Here is a 26,856-nt window from a genome sequence, read left to right on the forward strand (position 1 = left end):
TGTGTTTAAATTTCAGTCTTTTCCCACCAATTTACATAGTAGTAAAAAGTAAATGCACATGAATTCGGAGAAGCTACATTCCATTAAAAATTCAAAACCATTCTCCAGACCCCTTTTCGGTTCTCTTTGCCCCCTCCAACTTCTAGAACGTTCCTACGCCCCTGAATTTTCATATCACATTTCACGGGCAAAAAACCAGAACAATCACGTGACCACCATGTCATGGCTGATCTAAACGCTTACTATGGCAACAAACACTGATGATACCCACGATCTAGCTACGAATTCCGGAAAGAGTGTTGAAATATTTCATTTTAATAACAATATTGGTCAACACACATTTATATAAACCACAAAAACACCATTACTTTATTTACAAAAACAAAATTACAGTGGTTTCATTATTTTAAAAGATTGACAAACGATGTAATAAATTTAAAATAATAACTTATAAAAAATACTAGTAAAAGTATGTACCTTCGTTTTACTTTTAGTTGCCAAACACTGGAAAAAGACAAACTGATATTCGAAAAGGTGAAATCGCGAAACATTTCAAATTACTGAATTTCAAACATTAAATTAGTAAAAAGAGTTCCGCATTTCGCATTCCTAATTTGGCAGTCGTCAACGTTAATTAAAAACATTAATAATACGACGTTGACTTCGATATGTTGGGATTTCCGTAATGGGCGTTTCCGTAAGGATCTCTCGAATGCATTGATCCCAGGGATGGAAACTCATTCAGATCGTAGTAACCACTATTCGTTTGAACCTGTAAGAAAAGAGTATTTGAGGTTTTAGATACCTTCTATAGGCTTCGAGATTAGGAAATATAGCGCCATCTGCTTTAATATCCGTCAACTAGATATGTGAAGAAATAGCAGACCACTTTTGAATTTCAATGTTTTTCGGTTGAAACTTTCAGCTGTTGTGCAATGAGAATTTTGAACAAGCAAACAGTTTTCAACATAAGCCTATAACCTCTAAGTTTGAAACGCGCATAGTGCCCTTTGTACCACCACTGGACGGGCGAAAAAGAAGAAATCGGGCGATAGTATCGGCACCTGGTAGAGATAAATTGAAGCTTCTTCCTTCCCCCTTTCTCTCTCTACGCACCTCTCTCTTACCAAAGCAGCTGGCATCATGCATTGCGGGACGCGTTACGTTTCTCTTTTCCGCCACCGGGTGGATTTAGCGCTGTACTTTCGACAGTCGTTTGCTTTAACCAACACTGTCTTTCGATTCAAACTTAGGGTTGATAGGCTTATGTTTTCATATATTTAATTTAAAACTGGGTCAGAAGGCGGCGATACTTGTGACCAAATTTTAAACAAGGCGTTTTTCTTTGGATTTCTCTGACTGCTATGGAATTAGGAGCTTGTCTCCCATACAAACGAATTCCCATTCGACCGAATGCTACAATTTTGGCTGATTTCAAATAAACTTACGAGGAACTTTTAATATGCAATAATTAAATATAATTTTATTCAACTTAACCTAAGTTAACCCTACACCCTATACCCTAACCGTAGCTCATAGGGATATATTACTTTTAAAATATATATATATTTACTCATTCGGTTGTATGGGACCCCGCCAACTTGGTGCTATTTAAGGGCTCAGTTAAGAAGAGTTGTAAATTATTAATGCTTTGTATGAAAATAATCGTTAACATTCTGGCAGTTTAGATGCATGGTATTCGAAATTTATTAATTTCAAAATTGATGCATTTTATTGAAAATTATGTTAAACAAGTTAATTTGTCAAATCGCTAGGTAAAGTTAAAGAAGTCTCGGTATGCTTTTATTTCAAATTTGGGCCTAAAACTCCTCCACCTAAATACAACTTCTCAATTCTCATCGGGAAATCGCTCTCGCGTGCTCTCTAATGGGACGATGAAGTCACACGTTTATTGTTTTTGATCCGATCAAAGTTAATATAAACCTCGTACCCTAGATTCGAAATAACTGCCTCGCGCGTAGTCAATAGTGTTTACCCCATAGAAATCTCATAAGTAACTAGAATGCTGCCGTGTAACTGGCAAATGGACCAAACGCCGTGGCAGACGATAGCCAGATCTCAGCCAATCAGAGCTCAAAGAGTGGTTCTGCCAAGAATTTAATGTCACCAGAGAGAATGACGTCATCTAGCTCCCGCGATAGTAGCGGAACCAAGGAGGATTATTATCCTTCTTGGCGGACCACTCTACGGCCTCTCATTGGCTGAAGGTTCAAAAGTCAAAACGAACTGGCGACAAGCTCGGCCGTAGGCGGCAGCATTCTAGTTATCTATGAGATTTCTATGGTTTACCCACTTCTATAGTTAGTTAGTAACCAATTATAAATAAAACCACGGCCAACTTTGATGACTGGATGCTCGCGCAACAGTGTGGTATCAAAGTTGGATGTGATAGGACAAAAATGTGTACTTGGTAAGAGCCATTGAGTTGGGAATATTAATCTAGAGGTCCAATCAAAACGTCGGATTTCAGTATTTCGCGAAACAAGTTTTTAAAAATAAGAATACTGTCGTCTGCTCCCATCGGCGTCCCAAATGACGAGAAAACGTTATCATTCTACCCGTGGCGCCATCTATCTCTCAATGGTTCGTTCAAATAAGACGCGTTTTCAAGCAAAAAGATTTTTTTTCTTCAAAATAATGGATGGCGCCACGGGTCATGTGATAACGTTTGCTCGTCATTTTAGAGCAGACGGCACATTCGTATTTTTCAAAAACTTGTTTCGCGGGGAGCAGATTTGATTGGATCTCTAGATTAATATTCCCAACTCAATGGTAAGAGCAAATTAAAAATCCTTTAAAGCGACCGATGGAGGCCGATATTTCGGAGGTCACGTGCCAGAAATGGGTTAACTCTTCTTTACAAAACCGTTAATCAGAAAGCTCTCCGTATTCGAATCTAGGGTACGGAGTTCTATATTATCTTTGATGCGAGCGGGAGTAGAGAGCAGTTTCGGAGCAACCCAAAGTAAAACGCCACTAGTCGATAATTCAAAATACACATAAAAAAAAGCCGCCGATAAGATTAGGATTAGGACAAACATCCGCCATTTTCGGTGATGAGAAACAGTGCTGCCAGGCACAAATATTCTCAACCGGTCAAAAAATATCAATGTTGCCAGATTCTGATTATTTGGATTTACATACACCGTTAATGGCCAAATTTCGTTTTCCAGTCAAATGTAGTAGTGGGAAATTAATATGTGGCGTGGTTTAGACTAAGACCAGAAACTTGATGAATACTCACGGGAACTAAATGTGACGACCGTGATTTAGGACGTACATGACCATACAGTCGATTCCTTTCGTTGTCCTCACAGGCTTTCTGTAACAAGAGCCTCGAAGGTGTGGCGTAGATATGTTTCATAGAAGATGGACAAGAATGAGGAGGAGGTGGTGGTGGTAAAGCGGGTGGCGCTGAGGTACTTGGAAGTGCGGGAAGGCTATCATGCTGTTGCTAACAAAACAAATTGGGAAAAAATGTCAAAACAATTAGCTTTTTCGACATTAAAGGCCCTATAAATTTCTTATACACCGACCAAATATTATACTTATGCTACTGACAATAACATATTAGTTTATCAATTTTTCTTGGCAGAATAACTGGTACATTTATTATTATTATTTCGCCGAAGTAATTAGCATCAGATGAAACGTACTTTTCAGTAGACACAGACGTTACGCACAGCGCCAAGGCTGCCAGCGGCGTATGTGTGAACTTCATAATAAGTTCGATAAATCTTCTAGGTGTCAACGAGGTTTATACAGGGGTGTAGCGAAAACGGTTTCATTGGTGGGGGGGCGAAAAGTTCGCCTATCGTAGCTGAGGGGGTACTGGCAACTCTGGTAAACGTTGGTGGGGTCAACGCCCCTTGTAGCTACGCCCCTGGATTTATAGAGCCGTTAAATGCTACCCACCACGTATATATTTCCCATGGCATCGGCGATGTGGGCCCATCTCATTCGGTCCTCCACTGAGACCCTGACGTGTGTAGCTCCTGGTGCCGGAGTGTTCTTTTTGGACAATGTGTAAGCGTATTGTGGCGGGATGGCGGCCTTATGTTGGTCTCTCTTCCAGCGACGACTGCGATAAAACATTAAATTAAGCCCTACACGTAGGCAATGGTCGAAGGGCCAAAGAACTATGCTTACTTCCAGACGCACAGGCAGATCAGAGTAAGGATAATGATGACTAGCGCGGCCAACGACGCACCTAAAGCAACTCCAAGAACTTCTCCGTCAATTTCGCATCTGGTTCCGATAAAGTTTCCTCTACATCTGATTTGAACAACGTCAAACGAGGTTAATTGAAATAAGCCATAAATTACATAATCCCGAAAAAAAACCCTCACTTGCACTCTCGTCTTCCATCTTTCACGATGCATTCTCCGTGGTTACTACACATCGTTGGAGAACACACTATCAAATGGGAACACGTTGTAACAGGATATAGTGATAAACATAATAAAGTAATTGGTTTTAAAATTACCAGAACACACTCGACCACTCTTCCAGTTTTCGCTCGGGTGCTTGTCCATGAAACCTGGCTTGCAGGTACATCGGAAGGACCCAAAGATGTTTTGACATACTCCATTCCCCGAGCAGTCGTTAGCCGTAACCAATTCGCATTCGTTGAGGTCTAGTTTCAAAAAGCATTTGCCGTTTAAGATTTTAAGGTATCGAGAAAGTTCATATTGATAGTTTTTACCATGAACCAGAGGCCCTTGTCTCGGTGGGCTATTCAAAAAAAGGTTGCTGTCTCCAATGTTTAGGTTACGACTGGTTATAGCGTTAAGAATTTCCTGTTGAAGAAGTCGCTGAACTACTGGGTGTTTGTTGGATTCGTTCTCTTCAAGTTGAATCGTGGTGTTGACAATCAGTCCGCCATTTGAAGGGTGGAACTTGTTAATGGTGGCGCCGACAAATGTTCGCGAGAAACTAGTGTACGTGAATAACGAGTTTAACTATAAAATAAAAATGTTAAGCGAAGGCTCTTGGTTCTCAAATTGGACCCTGAAAGGTTTAACGTACGGCGAGATTGGTCTCTTGTTCCAAAATTCTGTAATCATCCGAGCTCGTGTCCAAGTAATTTTTATTGAACGTTATTTGCCGATCGGCTATCCGGTCGATCTTCATGGTCATGGACACCGATATGACAGCTGAAGAATTAAAATAAACGTAGTTGAGAAATACGGCGGGATCTGAGCCGCAGACTATGAAAAGGGACACTTACGGTTACAGGGTCCTCTGGGTATAGTCCTGGCAAGTCCCGGTCTACAATGGCAAGAGCTAACGCCCAATTCAGTGACGCATCGTTCATTCAACTGCACATCGCACGTCGAGTCATCCCCGACGATGCAAGTATCGATTCTGTCGTAAAGAAATTGGAATTATTCGTAAGGAAGGATTTTATTTGATTTTTATCGTAATATTCACCGAACTAATGGCGGATTAGGCCTTGGTCTTATAGCTGGTCTATTATAAGGCGATGGTGGTTTCCTAACACCAGGTGGTCTTGGAGTGGAAGCTTTGTTTGGATCTGAGTATCCGTAAGGTCTGTTGGGCTTAGGCGGTCCGCCAGAATACCCGGGCCTCAACGGATACGTGTTGTTCTTCGAGGGAGGTCCCACGGGCGGTTTTCTAACTCCTCCAACCCCGAAATCTCCGGGTCTGCCGGGTAATGGTCGACCGGGATAGGACCCTATGAATGGTCTCACTTCTTCAATCTCAACTGGTACGATGTAAGGTCTGCCAGTTGGCGCTCCGGGGGGTAACGTGAAACTTTGATTGAGGGGTTTATCCAAAGTACCGACACCAATCACGGTCGATACCTCGTCGTCACTTGGACGAACGGCTTTGCTCGGTTGAATGGCGCCAGGGGCCCGGACCGCTTCCGTTTGTACTGGCTTTCCGTAAACGACATCTTTGTCCACCGGCGGAGTTACGGTACTAGTTATACTCTCTTCTTCGTTGAAAGACGTCGTGATGGTCGGTAGCACTTCGACGGACGAGGACGGGCCGATTTCCGAGCTTTTCGTGGCCGTTATGGATATTTTCGACGTGGACTTTGGTTTGAGACGAATGGAAACGGGTTTAACTACGCTTACGGGCGTCGAAAATATTCGGATGCGAACCGATGACACCGGCGTCATCAAGTACGATTCACTCACTTCGACGAAATTTACCGAAGGAGTAGGACTGATAAGCGACGGAGTCGAGACTTCGGACGGAGTCAGCAAGGAACTTAGTAACGCGGGTTCAGAGGCGGACGTTGAGCTAGAAATCGCAACGGGGCTTTCAGACCCGGAGGACGCGTCCGACGAGGGTAAGTCGTCCTCGACTATCGAAGGTTGGATAGCGGACGCGGATGTGATGGGAAATAAAGCGGGTCCGCGGTCGTTCACTCTTTTGGAGGAAGCGACTCTCCTGTTACCAGCAACAGTCGGGCGCAACCGGAAACCAGCCGGCGGTTTGGAGACGCGCACATTACCGCCCAACAACTGGACTATTCCCGTTATTATTTCATCAATGGACGGGTTGTTCTGCCTCATTTCGGACGTAAGCGACGCGTTAGTGGACGACGAAGTTGTATTACGGAGTTCCGGCGCGGGTAAGACGACATCCTGGGGCTGCTCCGTAATCGGTTCGTTGGTGGAAGTGGAGGCGATTGTGGAGAGTTCTTCTTCGATATTTCTAGACACTCTACTGAGGAGAATACCTAAAAATCGTCTTTGGTCTGCAGACATGGCCATGGAGGCCGCGGTGACCGTCTCGGCTTCCCGAAGCAGCCTGGCGGCGGCCGTGGTCCGTTCCTCCGCGTCCAAACTCTTCCCATTCCGCGTACAACTAATTAAGGCGCAGGGGTATTCCTTAATTTTCTTGAGCGCCGCGAAACTGGGATGGAGTTTGTTAATGTACAACCCGTTTTCACTTTCGGGTACATCGGACCCGGAGATTATTTGCAGTAGTTTCATAATCACCGGCAGTCTTTCCAGTAACTCATCCCGGGTTATAATTAGACCCGGTTCTCCCGGTTCCGAAGCTTTGAAAGCGTTATCGATTAACGTCCTTACGTTGACCGGAAGTTGGGTCAACACTTCGCTGGGCGATTTGGATGCTGTCCGTTCTTCCCCCGAATTTTCGGTAATGGTACCGAGGTTCTCGTCCATTCGCGAGGGCAAATATACCAAGTCGCCTTCGTCAACGCGTCTCGTGTCTTCCCGCTTGTAGTTGGATTCGCTGAGGTCGCGCCATGGAACACCAAATGCATCTGTAATGATATCAAAACCACCATTGTCATTATTGATTGCAATTCGAGTTATATGGATATTTAAAGCTTGTCTATGCAAACTATTGGTTATAACAAAAGTGACATAATTACCAAAAGTGTGTCAAACGGACCTATTTCTTAATGAATGTTACGAGTGAAATACAAGTTGGGAAAGTATGCCTTGGGGAGGGAAGGAAGTTAAAACCAACAAATAACCCCTCGTAGTGAGGAACGGAGGAACTAAGTAGCACTGGTCAAAGTTGGTGTATTTTTTGATTTTTCGTCGTTCTGCGGAGATGCTATCGCCATCTACCTACGATATAGACTAAACAAGATGTCACGGACATTTAAGTACACACAATCCCACTGATGTATTAACTTAATAAACCCAAGAGGAATGTTATCGGAAAAGAATTATTCGAGTTACCTGGTTTTGAAAATAAGGTGGTGAAACGCGAACACTTTAATGTAAATTAATTTTTAAAAAAACCAAGTTTTTCGAGTTACCTGGTTTTGGAAATAAGGTAGCGAACAAGTTTTTCGAATTACCTGGTTTTGGAAATAAGGTGGCGAAACGCGAACACGTTCATTTAAATTAATTTGTATAAAAACCAAGCGTTTCGAGTTACCTGGTTTTGGAAATAAGGTAGCGAAACGCAAACACGTTCATTTAATTTATTTTTATAAAAACCAAGTTTTTCGAGTTACCTGGTTTTGGAAATAAGGTGGTGAAACGCGAACACGTTCATTTAAATTAATTTTTATAAAAACCAAGTTTTTCGAGTTACTTGGTTTTGGAAATAAGGTGGCGAAACGCGAACACGTTCATTTAAATTAATTTGTATAAAAACCAAGCGTTTCGAGTTACCTGGTTTTGGAAATAAGGTAGCGAAACGCAAACACGTTCATTTAATTTATTTTTATAAAAACCAAGTTTTTCGAGTTACCTGGTTTTGGAAATAAGGTGGTGAAACGCGAACACGTTCATTTAAATTAATTTTTATAAAAACCAAGTTTTTCGAGTTACCTGGTTTTGGAAATAAGGTGGCGAAACGCGAACACGTTCATTTAAATTAATTTTTATAAAAACCAATTTTTTCGAGTTACCTGGTTTTGGAAATAAGGTGGCGAAACGCGAACACGTTCATTTAAATTAATTTTTATAAAAACCAAGTTTTTCGAGTTACCTGGTGGCAAATGCCCCACTTCTCGGGCTCCGATCCCAAAAATTACGAAAATCCCGTCGAGGCTATAATAGTGCCTACCGATTGAGATATAAATCGCCTTTGTACCACTAACGTACCGCGAGCAATCGTGTGTACGGCAGCTGGTCAAAAAAATATTTAGTGGCACACTTATGCTTAACTTCTGGGCATAACAAATATTTAGGGTCACACTTATTTTTTACGCGCCTGTTCATACGTTATTCTTATTGCAGGCAGGCTTTCAATGGAATGCGAATATAGCTTCAGCGCGTAAAGAATTCAGGTATGACGCGAAATGGCTAATTAACTCACTTAAAATTAACTTTTTCCAACGTGGCTGCAACCTAAGCTGGAATAGGCCTAGAAGTAACAAAACTGGTGATTTTTGATCAAATCTTACTTACCTACTTCCTGTCGTACGACGTGCGTAAAAAGGGCATTAAACGTGCGTAAGACGTTGGGGGTCACACTTATTGTTACTTCTGGGAACACGTTGAAAGCTCGGCGCGAACGGCCTTGAAAAATGCGAGAGGGAAACTGGCGTTTAGAACTCTATAGACACGCGGATTTACCATGTCGGAAGTTGCGGGGGTCCGTATACGCTGTCCAAAAAACCTCACTTAGAATTAAAATTAAGCAACGTAATTGCAAATCTAGGTTTAAGGGAAACCACAGCTATTCAAAAATTAAACTTAAATTAAAGAACGTTATGTAGACTTTTAGGCGAAAATATAAAACCGCGAAAATTGGGGTCCCGTAAATTAACCAGGAAACTATACTTAAATTTAATATTTACTGATATAACTGAAGTTGTATATCCGCTGAATCCTAACCTAACCAAAAATATTTTTTTTAACGTTATCGGACTTAATTTTAAATAAAATATCAACCACACAAAGCAAAACCACAAAAAATAGTAAATTGGGCATTTGCCCAACTTCTCGGGCTCCGATCCCAAAATTACGAAAATCCCGTCGAGGCTATAATAGTGCCTATCGATTGAGATATCAATCGCCTTTGTACCACTAACGTACCGCGAGCAATCGTGTGTACGGCGGCGGCGGCTACACAGTAGGTGATCGTAATACACACAAATCCCTAAGGATTGTGTGTAAAAAAGATCCAGAAAGGCGACAATAAATAGTCTTTTATGTGGTCAATCTCGAGTCGAGCATTCATTAAACCTTTAGCGTACGAAAGTACAGGGATTGTCACACTTTTGGAAATTATGTCACTTTTGGTTATAATCTATAATCTTTGCGAATTATTTGAATTTGGGGACTATTGCCCCACCCCCCTCCCAAAGGGGATAACTATGCCAGTGGATAGCCTAATCGCATCTCTAAGAGTATGTTACTTTTGATACGGATTATAAAATTGAAATTTTAATTTTAGTGAGATTAAAGGGCCACTCCGGCGTTTGAATTTAACAAGTTTCAAGCGCTTAATTGTTTCCAGAATATGATTGGTCGTATCTGCTACCACGTGGTAAATCCGGGCCGAATTGTTTCAAACGCCGGTGTGGCCCTATACGAATTCATTTTTCGATTCAACCATGAACGGGAAGATAAAGACCGCAAACTCCGTCTTTTAGGTGTGAAAGATAATTTTTGAAACGCGACGCTATCGCCATCTATCCGTCTTGCGGAGAGGCTGCCGTTAATTGTTCTTTTTAAAATATTTTAGTGATGGCGTCTATTAGTGAAATATTTTTAAAAATTGGGAGAGCAGACGAAAAATACCTAACGCCATCTCATTATCTTATTTACAAAATAACTTTAGAACATATGATACACTTTATCTTTCCTACGCGATACAAATCATACAACGATAAATATCTAAATTAAAACGACATAATATAACTAGGGTTAGTCAAATTTAAAGGTTGGCCTACGAAAGTTTTCAGATGGCGGTCATAAGTCAGACTTACTTTACTCAAATCCTTTATCATTATTTCACGGGAGCGCTATCTAGTTAACCTATTTATTGCCTTTTTAAATATCATTGAATAAAGATAACCATAATTTTCAATAAATATTTACTGAAAATATTTTTTCCATAAAAGTAAATAAATATTATTAACTTATTTTCATACTTAATCCATCGACAAACTACTAGTAGTTTGTCGATGCTTAATCGACCCCACAATTGCCTGCTTACTTTTAACGAGCTTCTATCTATATGCGGTTGAGGGCGCTGTTTGACAAATCAACATATAATCCCATTATTTGACAGAAATTTATATTATTGGTACAAAGTCTTAATCCAACCTCCTTGAATAACCATGATATAACCATTAAAAAAATGACACAGTAGTAAGGACCGGTTCTGAAATTAATAGCGGTATCTCCGGGATTGGAAAAACTTGCCAAGCGTATCCTATCCTGTAAAATGTAATCAAGTGTAACCCTGGCAACTGATTCAAATCCTTTTTTCCAAATTTCCTCTCAATTAAAAAGCGATGTACTGTCATCATCCGCGCGAAACTAAAAATTAGTAGTTTATAGTACTAAATATTTAAGATAGATGGAGCTAGTGCGCCTAAAACTAGCTTTTAAAGTCAAATAACAAGTTGCTTAAGATATTATAAAAAATTTCTCCACCAATTCGTTAGAGCATGATTATTACAAAACAGCCAAAATAAAAAGTGACTCAAAGAAATGGGTTAGAGCGCTTAGACAGTGACTTAAATAAGGGGAATTTAAAAGGGAAATCATGGGAAAATTCCCTCTTGACGTAACGCGAAACCCCGCTATTAAAAGAATATATACAGCACCGAAAAACGATATATTAAGAAACGAAAATACAGTCGCTTTCGAACAATTCGGTTTTTTTAGCACGAATTTCCCTAATTGTAAAAGAAACCCCAGCGTATAATCAACCCGGACCCGCGGAAACCATGACTTGGCCCGTCAGTTTGACCCACTTTTACACCTTCAAGGATTTCCGAAAACGAATACAGATCCTAACCACCCTCGCGCGCTGAGATCCCGGGTCACTAGGAAGTTCAAGGAAAGCTACAGTCCATATTAATTCAAACCGACTCTAAAAGAGAAGTTTCTTCTACGGCGTAGCTACCCGTTCTAGTGCCAGGTGTTGAACTTTGGGCGTAAGATTTACGACACCAGAAAAGCTTATTGTACGCGGACATTTTTGTTAAAGGTATTTTGCGTTACGTTCCAACATAAAAGAATTGAATTTCAAAAGAAAGGGTTAAAATAAATGGACGCTTTTTGGATCAGTGCATTTTGTCTGCTTAGGCTTATTTGGACTGCCTTTCCGAGGAGAAATCTAAGATCGAAAGATTAGATCCATTTACAAGGGTATTTTGGGATTTTGGTAGAGAACGGTACAAAATAAAACGGCGGTTTCGGTAGATATATTAATTGGAATTTGTTTAAAAAAATTCCCTTTCTTAGAGACGGTGCAATAGTTATTTTTATAAATTCAGTGCTACGGTTACCAAACTGGTTTTTATGTTGTTCTTACGTCACGATGTCATAGCTTTATTAGAATAGTTTTGACACGCGCGGTTTGCACGCGCACGCAAAAATCCGAGATTTCTCGCGCGCTCGTAATATTACCAAAGTTAAAGTTGTGAAACAGTAGCTCCATTCAAACAAGAAGGCCACGTTAAAGGGGGACGGCCAAGCTTTAGCAAGCTAGATAGCCCTATAGCCCGTTAAAAACTAAAATTTATGGCGGAACCCGCATCAAAAAATATTAAGCGGTTAATTTTTAATAAAATAAAGAAATTTCGGGAAATTGAAAAGCGCACGTCCGCTGCGCCACCTGGTGAGAAATCGGTGATTAAAATTATTGAAAAACAACATAAAAGCGCGCGCTGCTGAAGACGCGAAAGATTTTTTTAATTACTATTTATTTTGCGCGCGCGGCGCGTTCCAGTTATACGAGACTTAAGCCTAAGTTGCGCGATTTCAAAAGTTAGGATAGTTCGCGAATCGCTCACTAAGGTCGTGCTGGCGCTGGCGATACACCTAAAGATGGCGGTGAAAATTCAAACCCAAATACTTTTTGGGCCAAAAACAATTTTTTCAAGGCAAAATAAAGTTCGTGTAAGTATATTGAACGTCTTGTTGATCTTTTGATATGCAAATAAGGCGATATTGGGAAAAGCTTGGCCGTTCCCCTTTAATTTATAAAAACTACTATTTTGAGAAATATTTGGGTCGAATATTTTAAATTTTAAATAAAAAAAATTTTTGTGCACATTTTAACTTTCGTTGTTTTTCACTCTTTCTTATACTATTTTGAGTTTGAATTAAATTCCAAAATAACTTACTTGTTTCGCAACTGTTATTAAAAGATTTAATATAGTTAATTAATTTATAATAAAAGAATTGGTGTTTCTATATATTAACGTGGCCTTCTTGTTTGAATGTAGCTGCCACGTCACAACTTTAACTTTTGTAATATTACGAGCACGCGCTTAGGGCGCGAGAAACCTCGGATTTTCGCGTGCGCGTGCAAACCGCGCGTGTCAAAACTACCAGGTTACGTTGATGGAGATAAGTATACGACTCAAAACGCGTTTTTAGACTCTAATTTTAAAATAAGTACCTTCAAAAACGAAGAAAGTGTTTCTAAAATTCAATTTGATGTTCCAATTTAATAATGTGTCATTATTTCGCCGAAGTAAGAGTTATTTTTATTATTGAGAGCGTTTTAATTTTTTTTCGGGACTTTGCCTCAAGCGAAAAGTACCCGGCGAATGAAATTCCTTGTCGTCATTACCTGGAAGTGAAACACATAATTCATAATACGATTGATATTCTTTTAATTGCCACAACGATGTTTATAGCACCTTTAAAATGTATTATAGTAAAAATATTTACAGTTGAAGTGTATTTTAGTAGAAATAGTTACAGTTGAGGTGTGTTTTAGTACAAATATTTACAGTTGGGGTGTGTTTTGGTACAAATTTTTACAGTGAGGTGCAATTTATTACAAATATTTGTAATAAAGTAAATATTAACTGTACATATTTGTCTAAAATACATCTCAACTGTTAATATTTGTACTATAATTCTTTAACTCCATATATTTGTAATATATTTGTACTACCTCAACTATAGATTACGCCTCAACTATAGATTACACCGCAGCTATAGATTACACCGCAGCTATAAAATAACACTTCAGCAATAGATTACACCTCAGTTATAGATTACACATCAGCTATAGATTAAACATCAACTATAGATTACACGTCAGCTATAGATTACACCTCAGCTATAGATTAAACATCAACTATAGATTACACGTCAGCTATAGATTACACCTCAACTATAGATTACACCTCAGCTATAGATTACACCTCAACTATAGATTACACCTCAACTATAGATTACACCTCAGCTATAGATTACACCTCAACTATATATTTCACCTCAACTATAGATTACACGTCAGCTATAGATTACACCTCAACTATAGATTACACCGCAGCTATAGATTACTTCGCAGCTATAAATTACACTTCAGGTATAGATTACTTCGCAGCTATAAATTACACTTCAGCTATAGATTACAATTCAGCTATAGATTACACCTCAACCATAGATTACATCTCAGCTATAGATATTTGTACAATAACACTATAACTCTAAATATTTGAGGTGTAGTACGAATATTTCCAGTAATAATATATAATTGACCAGTTTAAACGTCCAAAAGATTTCTGTGAATACGAAAGGGTATCAGAGCGTTAATACGATGGCCATTTTGGCACGCGCCGTAAAATAAATATTTTCCCATTTCAACGTAATACTTGACATAATTTTTGTCGTTAGTCACGAAGGGAAAATAAAACGGTGGCAGTTTTGTGTGTCACCTTATCAAAATTCTCACGTAAAAAAAGTGTTTCGGTTTGGCGATCCGGCGACAAATTTGGATCGAGCGCGAGCGGGATTAAACGTCTTATTTACGTGGATGTGACCCCAATGGGACATCGGACGAATCGAAAATATGACATTCTAGCTTCTATACAATCATCAGTTTTAATTTTCAGGTCGTAAAATGGACCGTTTCCTCAAATATTCAATACTTATAGCGACGCGCTTAAAACGAACATTTAGAAGCCATTAGAGGTTCAATTTTAACGCGTTTATTTATAGTAGATGGCGTTGAGACTGAAAATTAAATAGATTTTTAATTTTAATTAATTAAACAACTACTAAGCGACGTCTTATTTAAAACTATAAAGAAATGTTTAACACATTAAAAATTCAAACGTAGAATATAGTTATCAGCCCTGATAATCATAACTAAATCAATTGAACTATATTCACACCCTTGGAATGGCATAAATTATATTATGGATAGCAGTGTTATTAATAATTCATTAATAATTTAGTTGTGCATATATTTAAAAATACTCTATTCCTGGAATTTAGTATTTGTCCGATTTACGTTTGGTTTCATAAGTATTATCAGAAGTATCAGCCAAGCGGCTATTAATGCCATTAATTCAGGTGGCCGGGTTACTATGCGTAGGAGGGTGGTAGCAAGCCCTTCATACCACGCGAGCCAATCACTCCCTACACTTCTCTACAAGTTTTTTGGAAAGGGGAAACTAAAGAACTAGGGGGGAAACCCCTTTAATCAGTGACAGGAATCCATATCTCTACTTGGAATGTTTATCGCGGCAGATTTTCGTCTCGATGTGGCTGACGGTTTTTTTAACGTCACTATGTTAACTTAACAAACAACAACGTGAGAGGGGAGCGCGCGCAGAGGGTATTTTTTCTCTCGTAGGCGGGGCCAAAGCCGTCAGAGTGATCTTACCATACGCGATACGGCAGGATAAGCATTCCAAGCAGAGGAGAGAACTTGCAAACTCTACGCAGAAGTAGTTGTTACACCCAGTGAAATTACTTGTTGTAATTTTTGTCAAATCATTAGGTAGAGTATTACTTTTAGGGCCACGTTTTGGCGTGGAACAAAGTCTTTATTAAAAACAGTGTTAGCGCCAAGATTTTTGGGGGCCCCATATTTTTAATTTTTGGACCCCTTAAAATAATTTTGGGGTCCATTTTTAATTCCCAAAAGCTTGCAAAATATGCCGATTGATACTCCAAATTTATATTTTCAACATTTTCTGTAAAATATTTAAGAATTTAAAGGTTTTCTCTAATATGAAATTTTTAGGGTCCCTCTCGTAGGATTTGGGGGCCATAACCATGCCTATCCCTGCTAAACACTATAGATAGTTTTAGCTAAAATACATTGCCGCCAAAACACGTTTTAAAAGAGATTACGCGTAATTCGAGTATTACGGTAAAATGTAAGTTGTATACATGTCAATAGTTCCGTCTCTGTGATCGTACAAATTATAACCCGCGAATATTATATTACACACATTTCCTCAAAATATCTCCAAAACGTGAAGAAAATTGGGAGGGAAATTGTTCGTCTGAAAACCCTTGAAATTTCGTAAGTCGTAAAATTCGCGTTATAAGATAAATTCATACGCAAACCGCGATTGTTATTCCAATAAACCTATTCACTATTATTCGTCAATTTTGAGTGTTTTTTCTGGACAATGGTCCTCATTTTCGCGGTGTGGCTATTTCAAAAGCGTGGAAATACGAAAATTGTAAAGTTTCTTAATTCAAAAAACGGGCCAAAATTGAAGTATGTCAATATACTAAGTTTATTACGATAAAATATGCGAGAAAATTACCCAGCGCGGGTGAATCACTTCGAAAATGAATATGGAGAAATGCGAAATCGTCTTAACCCATTTTGTTCCAAAAAAACACACTACGCAACGATTACTAAATCCTGTTCCGTAGTTCCTCAAAACAGTTTTTCTACGAGGAAAAGTTACGAATTTGCGTTTAAATTAAATAAGGTTTAGGGTTGGGTCTATTCTTGAGAGAAATCTTAATGGGGGGCTTAAGTGACTTGTTTGGAAAATTGGCATAGCTGTTTGCTTTAAAAAAATGCGATTTCTTTGAATTCTGGGAATATTTATGACTGTTCTACGTCATGCAAACTAGTTACTATCACACATAGCAGAAGTACATAATATATTCTTTAAGGATAAAATTTCCTTCTCTCTATACAAATAATGAATTAATGTATTATAGTACAAACATTTGATTAAATTGTACGTAAACTTAAATATTCATAACTAAAATACATCTTTAGTGTAAAACACACGTTAACTGTAAATATTTTTACTAAAATACACACGTTAACTGTAAATATTTTTACTAAAATACACACGTTAACTGTAAATATTTTTACTAAAATACACGTTAAAAGTAATTATTTATACTAAAACGCATCTTTAGTGTAAAATTTATACTAAAACGCATCTTTAATTCTTTAGTGTAAAATTTATACTAAAACACACGTTAACTGTAAATATTTGTACTGAAATACATCTTTACTGTAAATATTTGTACTAAAATATATCTTTAGTTTAAATATTTGTACTAAAATACATCTTTACTGTAAATATTTGTACTAAAACACATCTTTACTGTAAATATTTGTACAAAAATTCATCTTTACTATAAATATTTGTACAAAAATTCATCTTTACTATAAATATTTGTACTAAAATACATTTTTAATGTAAATATTTGTATTAAAATTCATATTTACGGTAATTATTTGTACTAAAATACATCTTCATCTTCAGTGTAAATATTTGTACTAAAATATATCTTAACTGTTATTATTGGTACTATTATACATTTTAAAGGGCCTGTATGAAGGGTCTATAATTAAAAAAAATTTAAACGCTTGAAACCTGTACCCACTGATTTTTCAAAATATGTTTTGGAAGACCGAAATTCGGAATATAGCATCGTTAAAAAAACTATAACATCACAACACAGTGTTTTTTTACATTTTCCATTTGTTGAATAGATTCCTTCAGGGAGCAGACCACAATTTTAACGAAACCCGCTATAGATTGTGTTCTGCTAAAAGCTTTCAGTAAAAACTGTTTACATGAAGAAGTGCCATACTTATGGAATAATATTATACACTTATGATATACATTATGTATTTATGTGTTTAAAACACCCACTAACTTTGTAAGAAAAATATGATAATATTCTAAGGGTAATTCTTAATTCTAAGTTATTTCTATAGACAAAATCATATAAAATATTTAAAATACCCTTAGATTTAGGACATTTTTAAAGGTATTTGTATAGTATTTAGAATAACTAAGGTATTTATACAGGGTCTTTTTTTTTGCTCGGAAAAGTGTTTTTTTTCAAAAACTATTTATAGTACCGATTTCAAATTTGGAAGGTCAATTCTCTATACCGGGGGACATCAGTTTGAGAAATTTGAGCGTTTTCGGTAATGTTTTTCACCAATTTTGAAAAATTATTTTTCGACCACTAGGTGCGAGATAAAAAATTTCTATTATAAAGTTGTAGGCCGTCATCGAAAACCCTTAAAAATTGTTCACTCGACGAAAAACAATTTATTTATCAGTGAAAATTCGGGCTTGAAAAATTTACAAGTTGGTGAAGCCAAATTACGATTGTTTGAAACGATAATTGAAACCGAATTACCTAATCCATTTGAAACTTTGGTTAAAAAAACGACCGGATTTAAAAAACACGAGGCTATAGGTCAATCCTAAACATGCATTGGGTATTTAAAGGAAAACTTTGGGAGATTATTATCAGTGTTTGATAATATTTCGAACAATGCCTCGTTATTCAGTAGCTGAGCGTACCGAGATAGTTGCCATTTACTATGGAGAAGCAGCGCAAAACCTTAGAAGAGTGACTGAAATCTTCGCAGAAAGACATCCAAATGGAGCACCATCTGTAAATACAGTAAGACGAGCAATTCACGATTTCAATCAATTTGGTAACTTGCAACCTAGGTTTCGCGGATTGGGTCAACCGGATTTAGACTTCGAGAACAATGTACTCGCGTACTTTGTGGCATATCCTCGTCACAGTTGCGCTAACGCCGCTGCTGATTTGGGTTGTTCTGCAAATCGTGTGTGGAAAATTCTTCGTAAGAATCGCTATCACCCATACAGAGCTACGCTCCACCAAGGACTAATTGACGGAGACCATCAAAGACGTTATGAATTTAGCAACTGGTTACTAAATGCTGTCCAAGAAGATAGACAATTTTTGCGCCATGTTTAGTTCTCCGACGAAACGTCATTTTCTAGAGATGGGCCCTTTAATCATCAAAACAGCCATCTTTGGTCTGACATCAACCCACATTGGGGTTTTGAATATCATCACCAGGTTCAATTTGAACGGGTCAATGTTTGGGTTGGACTTGTTGGAAACCGTTTGATTGGTCCCTTTTTCCTGCCGACGAACCTCAACGGCCAAAGGTATTTACATTTTCTACAGAACGAACTGAGTGACGCAATCGACGACCTTCCATTGGCTGAAAGACGTCAGTTGTGGTTTCAGCAAGATGGCGCCCCTCCGCATTTTTCCCGGCAAGTAACTGAGCACCTCAACAACGAGTTTCCTGAAAGGTGGATAGGGAGAAATGGTCCAGTGCATTGGCCAGCAAGGTCACCTGACCTAACACCGCTGGATTATTTTCTCTGGGGATTCGTTAAAGCAAAGGTATACGCCACGCCCATTGAAACTAGGGAGGAACTCATTAGACGAATAATCAGACGTCACACCAGAAATGGTAGAGAAAGCGTTCGAGAACTTAATTGTCCGCGCACAAACCTGTGTTGCAGCCAATGGTGATATTATTGAAAATGTTTTGTAAAAATTTATGTGAATAAAATATCTGCATTTAAAAACCAAACGTGTACATTTTTTCAAGTGTGAAAACTCTACTACGTTTGTATTAGACTTGTTCCCTTTTCAATTATCGTTTCAAACAATCGTAATTTGGCTTCACCAACTTGTAAATTTTTCAAGCTCGAATTTTCATTGATAAATAAGTTGTTTTTCGTCGAGTGAACAATTTTTAAGGGTTTTCGATGACGGCCTACAACTTTATAATAGAAATTTTTTATCTCGCACCTAGTGGTCGAAAAATAATTTTTCAAAATTGGTGAAAAACATTACCGAAAACGCTCAAATTTCTTAAACTGATGTCCCCCGGTATAGAGAATTGACCTTCCAAATTTGAAATCGGTACTATAAATAGTTTTTGAAAAAAAACACTTTTCCGAGCAAAAAAAAAAGACCCTGTATATAAAACCCCTTAAGATTGACTTTCTATAAGTTTTCTTTAGCAATTTCTAAAGAATACTCCAAGTATAGTCCCATAAATTCTCTAAAATATTATTAAGAATTTCTATTGAATATCTCTGCCAGAATATATGGATGCGTAAAGCACCTAAGTGAATCAACACTAAATATTAAATTTTATAGCAATGGGCACTGAATGTTGTAACATTCATTTTTCAAATTCTATTTTCAATATGTCTTGGCTATGGTTGATCAATGCGTTTCATAGTTTTGATACTAGTTAATTATAATTCGTTCGAAGAAGATCTCACAGCGTAAACTTGGTGGAAATTACTAACATACTACACCAGAGTGCAGATTGATAACTTTTCAATATACTTAACACTTCCTTTAAGACGACCATCAGAAGAGTTTTTTTTTCGATATGGTAAATATCATAAGTAACATAATAACCAATAATGTTTCGTTGTAGTAGTGTAACTTTCTTATTGACACTATCACCTTGGACTCGCACTCGAACTGAGTAGTATGTTATCGTACATGTTAGTGTTATATTTCGCCTTGGGCATATTTGGAGACTAGAGGGCTCTGTGCGGAACTTAACCTTGATTGCGCGAGTCTTTACTATTGTTAGTTTTTGGGATCTGATTTGATTCTGTTTAGGACGAAGGAACCATAGAGCAACTTATTCTTGCTCTGTGAAGGAACTTATACTGTTAGAACGTGAGGAGAATCGGAAGGAGCTCTAAACATTTTCTCAACAAAATACATTATTGATGTTACCAAAAGTGACATAATTACCAAAAGTGTGTCAATCGAACCTATTTCTGAATGAATGTTACGAGCGAAATACAAGTTGGGAGGGGAGAAGGGAAAGTATGCCTTGGGGAGGGAAGGAAGTTAAAACCAACAAATAACGCCTCGTAGTGAGGAACGGAGGAACTAACAACTATGCTTAACCCAACACTTAAGCCTTTATCATGTCCTTAGTGTCGGGTTACCTTAGGTCAACTATTGTAAGTAGCACTGGTCAAAGTTAGTGTATTTTTTGATTTTTCGTCGTTCCAGGAAGGCGACAATAAATTATTTTATGTGGTCGATCTCGAGTCGAGCATTCATTAAACCTTTAGCGTACGAAAGTACAGGGATTGTCACACTTTTGGTAATTATGTCACTTTTGATGTTACTTAGGCGAAAATCCAGTTTGCGATGACGAAATATCGTTTTGTGGATATGATCAGAAGGTGGCGCTGCGTTGAGAGAAAGAGTATATCTCCCCGAAAGAGAGCCACAATGAAAAAGCAAGAGAGCGTTCACTGGTTTCAAATATAATGGCCAAAGTAACAGCGACTCGAGTTGAAGACTGGAAGCCAAGCGGAACTTCTAAAGCGACGTATCTTAGCACGTGGAATGCTTTTGGGAATTCCAATGGCCAACAGAAATACGGGTGGTTTCACATTCAAGCGTCATCACTGGCCGTACAAACAAACTGCCAATTAAATTTATACCTATTTGTTAAAGTTAAAAGGTGTTTTCGTTCAACTAGCTATTCTTTACAAATGGTATGTGGTAAAATAACTTCAAACTAGGATTTAAAAGGAGGAAAAAATTGGATTTAGAGTATGCGTCATCATATACATCGATCCTTTAAAGGAACACAGAATCATTTAAAATAGTGTTGTTAATTTTCCGGAAAAATAAAATGCGGAAAAATTTCCAGAAATTTTCCAGAAAATTTCCCGCAAATCGGAAAAATTAAAAATTGAAACATATATTACTATTTAAGGGTTTTTAATGTTTTTAACTTTTTATCGATATAAAATGTCTAATATCAGTAAACATACTACAAAACATTAATAGTGTTATATTGTTAATCAGTTTAAACTAGTCTAGATGTTTAGTATTACTTTTAGATTCGAAAAAATGAGGCGAAAATTCCGCTTTATTTAAATTTGCAAACAATATACTGCCATGCAAAGCACAAAAGCATTAACGAGCAAATTTTCGATTTAGAGATTTTGGTTTTATTTCACCTTATTTTATACGTTAAATTCAATTTTGAACTAATTTTCGAATTTAAAATTTTTGTTCTTAGAGAAATGACTTGTTGTAAAACGCATTAATGTGTTTATTTTCTTTAAAAGTAAAATGAAGACGCATTTTTTTCGCGTTTTAAGACATAAATAGTCCAACAAATACGTGGTAAAAAGCATTTTTTTAAATGCTATTTCTGAAATATCGTTTTACCTGTAAATTTTTTAGTACCAGAATATAATTTGAGTTGAAAAATCCAAGTATTCTATATAAACTTGAAAGAAGTAAGTTGGGGTATCTTAGGACAAAGAAAGTTTGAATTTCACGTGTTTTCTCCATATTTTGGTTTTGGTCGTTAATGATTTTGTGCTTTGCACGGCAGTATATTAGACTAATTATGGAATTAAACCTTTTTTTTATTTTTTCGGAAAAATACGGAAAATTTTCCAACTTAAAACACTATTTTAAAACATTTGCCTGAACTTCCGGTAGCTCCTCCAGTTAGGCGTTTGGATAAAAATTATTTATTGCATTTTTATATAAATTTTTTTGCATGTAAAATCGTTGTTTATCCATGGATAATACCCATAAATAAACAGTGAACCAAAATATTTCCGATTAATATTAATATTAATTTATCCGTTACGCAGAGCTCTACTCATCTTCAAAATCTCGTGACAGGATCCAACGAATGATAGTTTGGACATTTCAAACCTTGTTTCCGAAATTCAAACGATTCTTTGGCCCTTTAATGGCGTTTAACCGCTTTTACTAAAAACTACACTTTGATCTTAGCCAAAGGACGAACACTAACACTAATATTTAATCAGTTACGCTAATACCCAGCTAGCGACGAAGAAATGTTAAATATAAATTATTCAATTTAAAAACGAAAAGTTTTATTCGAAGTCCTTATACAAAACATTTAAAGGACCACAGATTAACTTGAAAATTTTGTCCGGAATTTCTGGCAGCTCCTCCCCTTCCGTACTTCGTGATAGGAAATACGACTAATCAGATTGTGTTATTTTTCAAGCCCTTTTTCCGAAATTTGGATGATTCTGTAGTCCTTTAATAGATAACTATAACTAAACACGAATGTGTCATTTATATGTATTCAAAAAGTACGTTATAGATTTCCATCAAAAGCTCTCCAGTAATGAAAAATAATAAAGATTGATGCATTGCTAAAATTTAATTTTCTTGGAGGTGAAATATCTTAATTTATTTATTAATGGCAACTTTTTAACACAGTTTTAACAGTTCTACAAAAACTGAAAACAGTCGTGAAATATTTTATCAATCAGCGTTCAAGTCAGAGACGCCCTAAAAAGGGGCAGGTGGGGCTCACCAGCAATGCAGGCTGACTAATCGGTTTCCATAGAAACATTCTACCAACTAATAAAATACCCTCTTCAGTATACCCAGAAGTACATCATATGTCTCTTAAGAGAGAAGTATACATAGATGATGTAAAATGTATCTTCCAATGAGAATAACCAAACTTTCAAGGAAATAAATGATAATCATAGAATTTGTCATAGATTTAGAGTAAATTTACCTACAAAAAGTGTCAAGATAAAATTGAATTCCCTGACCTTTCCCTGAATTTTTTGCCCATTTTTAAATTCCCTGACTTTTCCATGATTTCCCTGACGCGTGTCAACCCTGTAAGTGTAGGGAGCTATTGGCATGAAGGGCTTGCCACCGCCCTCCTACGCATTGTAACCCGGCCACCTGTTTAAGGCATTAAAAGTCGCTTGAAGATTTGGGCATAGGTTGGTGCCTTGGGCATTAACCTAGCAGATTATTATTATTATTATTATCATTATCATAACATCCGATGCTTCATTGTCTTTATTACATACATTAAACTTTAACCACTACGTAAATTAAAATTTAACCACTACCTAAATTAAACTTTATCCACTACCTCAATTAAATTTTATCCACTACATGAATTAAAATTTATCCACCACGTAAATTAAACTTTAATCAATTTTAAAAACCACAAAATGACAAAAGGAAAAACAGGAATTTTATCAAGTCATTTATCTCCGAAACTGTAACTTTTTGGCGTAGGATGGTACCGTTATTGCGGTAAAGATGGTTTCTTAAAACCCGAGTAGGCGTACTGAAGTTTAAAGAACTTTCGCGTCAAATACCCACACGTACCTTCGATTTCAAGTTGAAAAAGGCATCTTCAGCTCGATACCTCGCCTAATTTTGAAGGAAATGTCTGACTCCGCACTCGTAGACGGGTCTCGACCCAGGAAAACCCAACACAATCTTACAAACACATAAGATAAGAGAAACTTCCGTGTTAAATTTATAAAGGTTACGCCAGGCATCTACATCTACTAATAAATGATATTTTCTACTCGCCAAGGCTTAAAGTAAGAACGCGGATTTCTAGCCCTCCCCTTTCCGGTACTGACAGGATGACAACAATGGATCGTTTGAAATAGTTCAGTAACTCTTTTAATTTGTATCGCCACGAATTTTCATTACCTTCGGAATTATAAATATATATATTTGAAAACGGACTTTTCTTTCTAACGTTTTCTAAATGCCGTTCTATTTCGGTAATGATGCATTTTTTAATGGATTATATTTGAACTAGATTAGTTGTATCCTTCTAGATAAATTTCATAATAGATCATAAATTGAACATTTAATTGCCATGGTTGGGAGTTATTATAATTGTTTAGCTACTAACTTAGATACAATGTGGCATTGAAATAATACTATACTTTCTTATCTAATATATAAAGATGATTGTTTGTTTATATATATATATATATATATATATATATATATATATATATATATGTTTGTCCGCTATAGGAATCTACAGTTTTAACTTAGGTCGAAAACATTTGGTATACTATCTCATGGTACCCTGACTGTGGTTTTCGACGGTTACGGTCGACAAAACAACTTTAATTAATTGAATTAATTTAATAATTAGTTTATACAAATAGGCATAGTTCCCCGGGAAATACCGGGTACCCCAGCTAGTTATTAATTACGGATGTAAAAATGCTTGTTTTTTTAATTTGCAATTTTTTATTGGTTATGGACTATGGGTCTACTATCAGGAATATTAGGGTAATTGTAAACCATGGCTCCATTTTGGTCTAAAATATTTTATCTATCTGAAAAAGTATGGTTGACATCATATGATAATTACTCCATTTATTATAGAGTAATGTGGATCGACAAAAATATCAAATCTTAATTTAAAACTTTACTGTTAAATTTTTCATTATCTAAACTACAAGATATATAGAACCACAAGTCAATAATTTTGTTCAAAAAGTATGTGTCTTTGGAAAACATTTCATTGAAAACTATTCACAGAGTGACGTCATCACGAAAAGAAAACCACCCCCTAGCGAGGCACTGTCAAAGGCTACGACAACAAGCGGACCCAAATCGATGACGAAGCCCTGCATGAAGTCTGTATTGGGTAAAAGTTTCGCGTGTGAAGAACAGAAAGTTTCATACTTATGGACAGGTGGTATAGACTTATGGTAAATTGATATTAGAATGAGATGTCCATCCCAAAATTCTCCCGTGCCTGTATCTTGACCCCATCATTGACGGCATTGTCAATTGTACCCGAACTTGAAAGCGTCAAAGTGAAAATACATTGACAATGATACAGCGTTATGTACCCAAAATGCGTTAACTTTGGAACCCCGAAAAGGTGCCAGGGTAAATGACCCTTATTTTTCGTCAACGAAGCTTATGAATTTGTTTCGCCCTCCAAGAGTTGTTTACAGCTAATTACCTACCAGTATAACTACGTTTCTGGTTTCCTGGAAGTCCGCCACTATTTGGAACATCCTCCTAACTTTTAATTAAGTTTAATTTTAATGCGTATTGTTCATAAAGTAGTGAATATGGCCAAACCCAGTTAGAAATTTAAACGACCTTGATTGTCACCTTGATTATAACGAGTTCAAACGTACGGGTTAACGTTACGATAATATTTAACATCGTTCCAGTCTAAAAAAAGTCCTCGAGATAACGTTAATGAAAAAACTGGTATTTTTCTAACCTTATGACCAAAAATTAAACGTTTTCCGGTTTGGCGTCTCAACACGAAATTCGGAACCGGATCCCCCAAAATTAATGTTCAGATGATACTTATCTGAAATCAATATCAATCGTCAAAAACCATTGATGTACGTGATTTCAAATAATGATTTGATAATGATAAAATGATATTTTGCAGTATGTAATCCGTATTATATATCATACGGTAAAATTTTGAATCTGGACAAATTATTAAAATTGAATTCTTGATTAACTTTAAATTCATTATTTAAATTTTAATTAATATTAGTAATAGTTAAAAACAAGTATATATATTTGAGAATATATTTCATATAACTATTAAATTATAATTAGTTGATATTATTAAATTTGTTGTATTTAAGGTCATTTATGCTGGAATTTATTTTTTAAATTTGGATACGTTATTAATTTTTAAATTAATTAAATTAAATCTGAATTTTAATTAAAATTTGTAAAAGTTAAAACAATTTGTGAATGTGAAATATACGTTTATTAATTAGTACTTTGGTGGGTTATATAATTAATGTAATTATCAAATAATTTTAAATTTATATTATTATACGTTTGAGATTTAAAATCATCTATGCTATAATTTTTTTGAATACTTGATTAACTTAGATTTTAATTAAAATGAGTAAAAGTTAAAAACAATCGTATATATTTGCGAATATTTATAATTATTAGTACTTTGAAGGGGCATATATTTAATTTAATTATCAAAAAATTATAAATTTTAATTATTTTATAGGTGGTATTTCAGATCATTTATACTAGAAAAATAATTTTTTAATTTAAATAAATTTCGCTATTTTAATTAAGATTTTCCAAGCAAGGGCGTAACACGGTAGATGACTAAATAGTTTGCATAAGTATTGAAACAATTTTTTTTTAAAGTTTCACCATCTCCGGTAAAAGTGGTTAAGAATGCTGTTAGTTACCTTGAATGTTTGTCTGAACCACGACCACGTCCACAACGAGTAAACCCAGCCACAAAAACATCATCTTCTTTTCACAAAATAAAGCGTGTCGCACTTCCAATGAGTCATTTCTAAACTTT

The 26,856-nt window shown here is 36.5% G+C and overlaps 1 protein-coding gene across 2 annotated transcripts; it reads right to left on the minus strand.

Annotated features, from left to right (window-relative positions):
• Positions 1-482: 482 nt before the first annotated feature.
• Positions 483-26,856, minus strand: LOC149945407 (uncharacterized). 2 transcript variants are annotated; one of them, XM_090174593.1, is made up of 11 exons: positions 26,738-26,856; positions 5,455-7,288; positions 5,252-5,388; positions 5,050-5,177; positions 4,727-4,982; positions 4,508-4,657; positions 4,371-4,437; positions 4,171-4,296; positions 3,937-4,102; positions 3,266-3,475; positions 483-772 (listed from the first exon to the last, which is right to left on the minus strand). In XM_090174593.1, the coding sequence occupies exons 1-11, from the start codon at positions 26,799-26,801 to the stop codon at positions 644-646; spliced, it is 3,267 nt and encodes a 1,088-aa protein (XP_090030719.1). In that variant the 5' UTR covers positions 26,802-26,856; the 3' UTR covers positions 483-643. The 2 variants fall into 2 exon arrangements, with proteins under 2 accessions (XP_090030719.1, XP_090030720.1); XM_090174594.1 differs by lacking the exon at positions 26,738-26,856 and adding an exon at positions 23,889-23,978.

Source organism: Leiobunum rupestre, chromosome 5, assembly GCF_980474605.1.
Source record: "Leiobunum rupestre chromosome 5, qqLeiRupe1.1.hap1, whole genome shotgun sequence".
Classification (NCBI taxonomy): Eukaryota; Metazoa; Arthropoda; class Arachnida; order Opiliones; family Sclerosomatidae; genus Leiobunum; species Leiobunum rupestre.

Coding starts and splice junctions, on each gene's coding strand:
- LOC149945407 (XM_090174593.1), bottom strand. CDS start 26,801: ATGATGTTTTTGTGGCTGGGTTTACTCGTTGTGGACGTGGTCGTGGTT. Junction 5,389..5,454: donor CCTAATCCGCCATTAGTTCG/GTGAATATTACG, acceptor TCTTTACGACAG/AATCGATACTTGCATCGTCG. Junction 3,476..3,936: donor CCATGGGAAATATATACGTG/GTGGGTAGCATT, acceptor TTGTTTTGTTAG/CAACAGCATGATAGCCTTCC.